This window comes from Parambassis ranga, chromosome 7 (assembly GCF_900634625.1).
Source record: "Parambassis ranga chromosome 7, fParRan2.1, whole genome shotgun sequence".
Lineage (NCBI taxonomy): Eukaryota > Metazoa > Chordata > Actinopteri > Ambassidae > Parambassis > Parambassis ranga.
In genome coordinates, this window is record NC_041028.1 from 5,853,917 (window position 1) to 5,862,895 (window position 8,979).

At 40.2% G+C, this 8,979-nt stretch overlaps 1 protein-coding gene across 4 annotated transcripts; it reads right to left on the reverse strand.

Moving 5' to 3' along the window:
• Positions 1-181: 181 nt before the first annotated feature.
• nr2c2 (nuclear receptor subfamily 2, group C, member 2) lies at positions 182-8,232 on the reverse strand. 4 transcript variants are annotated; one of them, XM_028410580.1, is made up of 15 exons: positions 8,078-8,232; positions 6,821-6,905; positions 6,547-6,623; positions 6,199-6,399; positions 5,977-6,082; positions 5,670-5,849; positions 5,248-5,404; positions 5,045-5,135; positions 4,779-4,924; positions 4,380-4,554; positions 4,093-4,214; positions 3,825-3,964; positions 3,330-3,467; positions 3,138-3,243; positions 182-2,206 (listed from the first exon to the last, which is right to left on the reverse strand). In XM_028410580.1, exons 3-15 carry the CDS (start codon positions 6,613-6,615, stop codon positions 2,032-2,034), a joined length of 1,806 nt encoding a protein of 601 aa, XP_028266381.1. In that variant the 5' UTR covers positions 6,616-6,623; positions 6,821-6,905; positions 8,078-8,232; the 3' UTR covers positions 182-2,031. The 4 variants fall into 4 exon arrangements, 3 of the variants coding, with proteins under 3 accessions (XP_028266381.1, XP_028266379.1, XP_028266380.1); XM_028410578.1 differs by having other exon boundaries at positions 6,547-6,642; XM_028410579.1 differs by lacking the exon at positions 8,078-8,232 and adding an exon at positions 7,592-7,967 and having other exon boundaries at positions 6,547-6,642.
• Between the last annotated feature and the right edge of the window lie 747 nt (positions 8,233-8,979).

Consider the following 8,979-nt stretch of genomic DNA (forward strand, 5'->3'; position numbering starts at 1 on the left):
GTAGTTTCCACCTAAACTTAGCCTATTTTCAGGAACAAGACCTTATATAATATTGTTTACACTGTGCACAAACAATTTAGAATAAACTACTATTCATAAAGACAGCAGAGTATATTTATATATAATATTCAGAAATATATTAAAACATTTTTCCAGTATGAACAACATATCACACATCATATTTCATGAATAACTGTTTATTTTGTTTAAAATGCATGGCTTCAGAGAAGCCAGCCTCGGAGACTGGAATGCTGATACAAGAGCTCAGTCGTTAATACATTTGTTTAATATCTGTGAGGTAGAAATGTAGGGTTGTGACCAACTTCAGCAATACATGAATGTTGTTAGATTTCTCAATCTCAATGTTTTACATGAGCAGAAAAAGAAAGTACATTTACACAGTATAAAAGGTTTAACCATTGGATACTCAACCCACAAATAAAGAAAAACTGCTCTAATGTGGGAGCTGCTCATGGTAAATATTTTTTAAAGCCACAACATTTAAATCAACATTTTTTTTTCATACAGCATTTAATAAAAATGCACTTAAGCAACTTCATGCATTGCAATGCACTATAAAAATTATAACAATGCTCCTTATGAGGGTAGACAGCAACAAGATTATAAAACCCTGCTTAAAAATAACATGCACTCATTTTAATGAAATTACATGTACAAAGGTCATCTCACACCAGTGCCTTTACAAACAGTCTGCTTGGGTTTTCAACCCAAATATCACAACACTTATTTCACAAGACATAATTAATGTTGATTTATTTACATCCCCATTATCATTCATGTTGCTGTGGATGCTCTGAACCTTAGGAGGGTAAGCCAATGCATATCTATATATTGTCTTTAAGACATTGATGCACTCGATACTGACTTCCTACACTTTTTCTTTTTCTTTTTTTAAATCAGGGAAACCTGCCCAACAGTACTTTAAGTACACTTAGTATGCAACAAGCAAATTTGTTCACAACAAATGAAAATGTTCAGAAAAAATACAAAAAAACGCATGAACGCAGTGGAAAGCCACAAAAAGCCGATTGATATGCACCAGAGTACAAACACAAGTACAAAGACAGTAGCATGGCTACACATAACGTGACTGAATTTCTTTAAAGAAATAACTGCCATAGATAAATACTCACATAAAACACAGACTGAGAAGGACAGTCATGATGACACTGATGGGGAAAACAACATATAATTGATTGTCATAAAGGGAAAAGTGATGAGGTGATTGCACAGATTATATTAGCATGATATTCATGATAACCTAGAAATATGGGTACCGTGTAAAAATGCATGCGCATAAAAAATCTCTGAGATCTTGTTCAGTATAAGAAAAAGGACTACCGTAAACTACCGTAGTTATTGGCTTCTAAAAATAAACTGTTAGTAAAACCAGAAAGAGGGAAATGAACCACACACTGGTTGTGTTGTAACAAACTAATAATGGACTGTGCTTGTTGAAGGTATGATAGCCAGTCTATTGAATTACTCACATAATATAATGAAGGTTTGGTAAATAACTGAAGTTGTACCCAGCTATAATGTACATAAACAAGGGGAAAACATACCAAACAGTGTTTTTTGTACAACATTCAAATAACCTAAAGCCAAATTAATCAACACAGTCATCACTGCACTGGTGTCAGCATAAACACACTGCTTGAGAGTAATCTGATTATTTTAGTCTTAAGAGGTTTTTATGTCTTTTACTTCTGGATTTTCACAACTGTATGTATGAACGCATGATAAGGCTTCGATAAATCTAAAACAATTTAAAAGGCCTTAGGCTGAAGTGCTGTAAAGACAGTAAAGGAGATGAGCACATTTCCAGCTGCAGAGGATCAGATCCAGAAAACATTCCCAGTCTTACTCTACCAAGTATTCCTGAATAACTTTGCACCATGCATTGTTAGACTGCAGTTCAGAAGTACAACCACCCGGAGACAAAAAAGATTGTACCTGAAGTGGAGACTCTTAAAATTGACATATCTGGCTGCTGTGAGAGATGAGTTGTCATTCTGTAGAGTCAGAGTCCTGGCTGCTGTACTCAGCCATTTCCATCTTGAGGATGTACGGAATGATGCTGTCAATGGAGACATTACCTATCAGGCCGGTGAAAAAGAGCTCCTCTGTGATGCTGGGGTTCATGAGGCGTAAGGCAGGGAGACGAGTCAGGATGCGCGTCAGCCTTCGAAGAAGAACACACATTTCCCAAAAATCATCTTAATTATGTCTTCTTTAAGATTCACGTTCTACAAGAACCCACCAGACAGCCATTTATATCCTGTATACCTTTATGACACCACTGCTCATTATGATATCCTGCTGAGTGAAACTTGGAGCAGGCTTCAAACTCAGCCTCCACTGGCAGATTTAATAGCGTGTCACTTTTATTATAGTGTCAGATGCTGGTTCAGAGTAGGAGGACACTGGCTGGTAGCATGTAGCTGCTTTTCAGAGATAACATGTCAAATGATAATAAATCAGTGGTGTCCATATAAGTCCTCTGACATATTCCGCTGTTAACAGAGGCATCTCACTGCTGTGTACCACACAGAAACAGACAGATCTACAACTTCCTATATAAAAACTAGATAATGCCATGAAGTTATCCTGGAAAATAATAACCATTCACTGTCAGCTAAGCTAGCAGAGCTAACCATAACTATGATGACTAATGGAACAATGGAAAGAAACTGGTAAATGAAGTCTTGGACAAAGTTTAGTCTTCAAATTTAGTAACTGGAATAAGTGGTCTGTGTCAGTAAATGATGATGATGATGAAGATTGATTACGTCACAGGAGCACAACAAGTTTCACATTTCAATCGCAGGTTTTGCGGTTGCTAAGCAACTGGGATTGGTGCATTATATCGACTTTTGATACAAACAGAAAATCCTCCACAGGACTATCTCACTTGACAATGCTTGGTGCAAATAGCATGTTCTAGCATGTTGTCCATCCTACATGACATTCTCTAAAGGATGCAGCTCCTGAATTACATTTAGTTTCATTATCATGGCAACAGTTTATATATCATTAACATAATACAACATAACACTGTTGTGATGCAATTATACTGTGATCAGTCATTATCATGAACATTGACTCTCTTGTACCTGTAAGTATCTTCTGGATATGTTTTCTGCACATAGTCCTGCAGTTCCATCAGAGCCTTTTCCTGGAACTTTTCAATCTGCCCGCCGCTGTCCACTCCAGGGTGATCTGATGAGTCAAATATAACCACAGCTGTAAAAGTACACGTACCAACAATGAATGTTATTAATGTGAAGAAAGAAAACCAGACTCACCTGGGCTGAACAACACTATAGCTTTTAGGTAGGCATATTCATAGCTGTCGGTCTCCAGCCTTGTCATGCTGTTACAGAACTCCTGAAACTTCCAGATATGTTCCATCACCTGCTTCACTCTCTCTCCAGACAGCTTATCTGAGATGGAAGAAAATCACCAGTGTGGTGCATCAAAATTTATCGCAGCAAGTGTCAATTTGTGGAAAATGACATGAAATGTAGTCAGTTTTATGATGAAATGTACATAAAATTCAATCTTAAATATCTGACCTGACCCCTGAACAAAGTCATACCACATTACTTTTCATCATCAATCAACAATGTCTGCAGATAACGATTCTTCTTTTTTATCATGTCACAAATTAAATCTTTGTTTGCTTTTTCTTTTTCTTTTGCTGATGCTTCTGGATTTATTAACATAAAAACACATTTCTCCACTTCTGTTTGTATGTGTGTGTCCTACTGTGAGATGATGACGAGGCCTGTGGTCCATACCGTCCTCGATGCTGCTCTGAAGGTGATTGATAATGGCTGTGAGGATGGTTGACAGGTTCATCACATGAGCGCACTGAGCAAGGCCAAGAGTGAACAGCTCATTCCAGCAGGCTCGCACCAAACTGGTGTTTGCCTCCTGACTGAGAAATACAGAGACAAAAGCAGAGCTACAGTAAGTGTGACACAAACTGACAATAGTGCGCTGCATTATTGTATTGTATTGTATTGATTGCTAATTTAGGCATTCTTGTTACAGCTGCTTTCTCACCCAAGAGCTGAGAAGGCAGGGATGGAGCGTGCCCAGTGCATGGAAAGGAAGAGAAGCCTGGATGCAGACTCACATATGTAGTGTACATTCAGATACTCTGGCATGGGGCTGGGCATGGTCAGCTAAGGGAATAAAAAGACATTAGAGAGATGCTTGAACAATGCTACCATTTTTACTGCAAAAAAATGTATCATCATGCTATTTGCTGCATTTCTCTCTGAAGTATCTTTGTCCTATTTCAGTCACTGTGGATGTATGTATGCTTCGTTGCGCTTAATCATGGCTACCTTGAAGACAACATGGCTGTCTGTGAGCAGTGGCCCTTCCACTTCGATGATGGGGGTCTCCTGATCTCGACCAATCAGCTGGATTGTTGCTCCACCAACACACTGTGACTTAGCCAGATCCTGCCCGGCCCCCATGTCAGGTGGATTGAACACTTTGGCCAGGGTGTCAAAGGCACTGTGGGCAGGAAGGAGCACACAGAGCTTAACTTTACTAATGTCACAGGGCACGTGCAACATTAATATACATGTTACTTTTTTATATACAACATACAGCCTTCATAAAACAACCATAACCTCTGCTGTTTGACTATTTTCCCCAACCCAACAAGACTTTATGAAGGGCTAATTAAATTAAAAGATGAAACACAAAGTTGTGCTCTCTATATGTTGTTAACTGACCGTGTTATCTCACTGGCAGACTGCTCCTCATGTTGGCTGTCTGAGGTGTCACCATTGTTCAGGTTTTCTTTTAGTGAGTCACTCAGGTTGGCCAGTGATGTCACCACATTAGCTAGCGTCCCTAGGTCTCCTTGCCCACAATCCACCTAAAAACCATATGACACAGGTGTAGACTCAAAACAGCGTGACTTGTACAGACTGTTGGAAGTTCAAACTGAGACATATGTTTTATTTACTGTTAGACTGGCTGTTGGATCGTTAGGTACCTTTGAATCAGCTGCTAGCAGCAAAGTTCCATCACTCTGAATGACCGGCTGCTGGATGTTAACCAGCAGCCCTTGGTCCAGTAGGCTAGACCTGCACATGACACACAACATAATTTAAATAAAGTTATTATAACAGAACATCAACAGCTTAAGCTCAAAAAATTCAGGCCTGACATATATCTGAAGACTTGATTTTCACTGACCTGGAGCCATTTGTCTCTGCTTCGGAGATAAACGTTGGTGTGGCAATGAGTGGGCTGTTAAGGTCCTTGCGAATGTAGATCTTTTGGGTGGAGGCAGCGCAGTTGGCATGCTTCTCTCTGGGCACGACTTCGATGGGCTTTCTCTCACTCTGGACAGCTGAGGATTAACAGAAAGCAGGTGAGACATCAGCAGACAAAGTGCCCAGACCTGCTTACTGGTCATAGGAATGGAAAGTCAGGTAGGAAAAAGGGTTTTAGTTTTATATTACATGTTTCAGAATTTCCTGGCCATAATATTTTTAATTAACTAAATGTTATTTCTATTAATCAGCCAATGTATTTTTTTTCAATGCACTGAATCACTTTCTTTTTCAGTGGGCATACATTCTCGCAGTTTGTCCTGGATTTGGATACGAACTTACACTCTGTCTTCATCCCCATTTTAAGGCATTTCCGCAACCGACAGAATTGGCAACGATTGCGGTGGTGTTTGTTGATGACGCAGTCCTGCTTGCTGCGGCAGCTGTAGGTCAGATTCTTCCTCACACTCCGCTTGAAGAAACCTTTACATCCCTCGCAACTGACTGCTCCATAGTGACGCCCTATGCGCAGAGAAGAGTGTCTGAGTCATTGTGTGTGTGGGTGAGATTGCTGACACTGTGAAGCCGAAAGTACTGCTGGAAAGGACATCAGAAAGCATCATGTGTCTGCAGCTGCAACCTACAGTACCTGAAGCCTTGTCCCCGCACACCACACAGTACTCCACGGGCTGTGGTCGGCTCAAGTCCCCTGACTGTCCTAGGAACCGCTCCATAGATACTGGATCAGTGACAATCTGAAAAGCAAAGTCAAACACAGGCCAATAATCTCAGGTTTCACCATAACACAGTATCGTAGTTATAAAACTGTCTTAAAACCAGAATATTTCTGAATATTTAGGGGTAGTTATACCTGTATTCTTCCTGGCATCAGGCTGTCTGCAGCAGTGAAGATGAGCTGCTTAGTGTTGTGACTGTCTGGTGAGGCCAGGATCACCTTGCTTGCCCCTGAGCTGTCAGCCGTAGTCAGAATGAACTGCTGCTTGGGAGCACTGGACGGGTTCATCGCTGTCACTATCTGGATTTTCTGACCGGTCTGTTGGTCGGTTACAATCTGATGGTGTTAAGAAATGGAGGTTGAAATACAGGTGGTGAAGGTGGTAAATGTAAGTGTCATGTTGGAACATTAACATGCTGTTAAAAGGGGATAATATCAACAGGCAGTGGCAGTGTCAAATCCTCTGAAGAGTGAGGTAGTTACCTGTATTCGCTGTGGTGTCGTGGCAGGCTCAGAGGAGATGACCTGATATCGCTGTGGGGACTCACTCATCACTGAGTCTGATGGAGAGGATGGTGCCTTGTTAAACACATGCAAATTGTCTTTATCAGTGAGTGCAACACACTTATAGTTCATCTGAGTAGTAGTTGTTATGTAAATGCAAAATAGAGTAGCACAGTTGTATCCTCAATGTAGAAACTTCCACACAGCTCTCAGCTCAAACAGTACACCACAAAAACTCCCTCTGCGCACTCACCTCTGCCTCATGCTCAGAGTCCACCTTCTGCTGAGAGAGCAGATTCAGGTTGGCCGTCATGATGATGTAAGGTCATTAGTGAGGTCTGTTTTGGAAGGATGCCAAAAACAAAACAATCAGCCACACAGGTGCCGACTGTCATAGCAGAGCAGAGTAACATATATATTATAAACACAACCATGCCGGTGGATTATAAAAGATGACTGATGACAATGACTGAAATACGTGTTATCTGTCATGGAATTTAATGTATCCTTTTTGATCTCGTCAGATCTATGCAAACTAGCACCTGAATAAATATGATTAGTGTATTATAATATATATTCTGGCTGCATTATTCCGGAGACTTTAAATTATTATTAGCATGATAAAGTCACTTTTTGGGGCATTCTAGACAATATTTCAACCATATTATATTTTAACAATAATAAGGAAGTGTCATGTGATTTATTAGACACACGTGTAAAGAGTAGAGAGTAGCACTACTTAAAGGAAGTGCACGGTTGGACTGATTTGCTGTAATAAAGATTTCATAATGACAGCTTTGGTGAAGTCTGCAGTGATCTACAGGCTCACTGATCAAACGGAGGTGTGTGCAGCGTCACATCTGTTTAGTGGTCTAACAGTGTGTACATCATTGCCTCTGTTCCCAAACGCATCACAACACAGAACAAAATGGAGAACCTGGCAGTAAGCCAGAAACACTGGGGATGATTTCTTATGATAAAAAATATTACAGCAATTTTCTTTTCAAACCGGAAATGAGCTTACTCCTGTTGATCTGGTGATGAATGTAAAAAAAGTGTAGCTGTGGTAAATAAAGAGACGATAATTTGAATTTCCTCCTATCCCCAGGATGGCAAAGGTAAAAGGGTCGAGTTCATCTGCAGAAGCTTTCTAATGTTAGCCGTTCCAGCTAGCTTAATGCAAGTAAACGCAACAAGGGCTGCAGTAAGAGCCGTCTGTACCCGTGTTTCCACATGATCTGTCATTTTAGCATGCAGAAACTAGTTCAGCTTAAATCTACAGCGGTGTCACGAATTAACAATTAGCTGTCTGTTCAGCATAACCAGTGTAGTCAGACACTGCACCCAGTGTTTCACGGTCCAAGCCTGGATCCCGAGCTGCCGGAGACGGGCAGGAAAGGGAGCTCTGCATCGGCTAGCTAACAAGCTAGCCGGACGATTAGCTGCGCTCTTTTATGCTCCGGTATCTTAGAGGACTTTCTACGGTTTTCAATCCAGTACTGAGACTTACCTCCGAGAAGCGGCAGTCAGAGGTTTAGGGCGCTCTGCTATTTTATAAAATATTTGTTTTGGTTTTCTTCTGTTAAAGGTCATAGTTCGTGACCCCGCACCGCCAGCGCGTTGATGATGGTTGAGGTTTTTTTTTTTTCCTTCTTCCTCTCTCGCGTCCCCGCGCGACTCCAACACCCCCCCACCCTCGGCGCGAGCCAGACAGGACTGACGTCATTGTGTCTGTGTGGGGACTTTTTGTGAAGTTATGTATTAAAAGATGATGCTTTGTTTAAAAAAAACAAAAACAAAAATAAGGGACATTTGACAACAGGCGTATTGAAAACAATTTAAAGACACGACCTCTCTGTCCATGCGTTTGTTTTCAATGAAACACAATCACATAAAATAAGGCATATGTGCACACATTACTCCTTCATTTATGTATATAGTCTAGTTAATTAAATCTAGCAGCTTGTGGGGATGTAAGGCTCAGTTTAATGAAAAAAAACAATCTGAATATCTTTTATAACTATAAATATTTTTCTAACTGTACACAACAAAATAAGTGAAGTCTCATGATGTAATTTAACTGTTTAATTGAATTAAATTGTATATACTTGTGTTTTACAGAAAAGGTGTGTCTGCAGTCAGTATTAGAAGTAAAGTTCACCGAGAGGTCATCAACACAGACTTTATCAGGTTTTATGAACACACATTACCCCTGACTCAGTCCAAATGCATTCTACTGCACAGTTCTCTTTTTTGTTACACTCAAGATTACCTGCTGGGAGGTCAGAGAGCTTTAACAGTGATCAATAAATGTGTTTTTTTTATGACAGGCACCCAATGTTCTTATGTAATGTAGTGGTAAATACTAGATTATACAGTAACTTTAATCCTTATTGTACTGAAAAGCATTTT

Coding starts and splice junctions, on each gene's coding strand:
- nr2c2 (XM_028410578.1), bottom strand. CDS start 6,880: ATGACGGCCAACCTGAATCTGCTCTCTCAGCAGAAGGTGGACTCTGAG. Junction 5,136..5,247: donor GCAGAGACAAATGGCTCCAG/GTCAGTGAAAAT, acceptor TGTCATGTGCAG/GTCTAGCCTACTGGACCAAG. Junction 4,925..5,044: donor TGCTAGCAGCTGATTCAAAG/GTACCTAACGAT, acceptor TATGGTTTTTAG/GTGGATTGTGGGCAAGGAGA.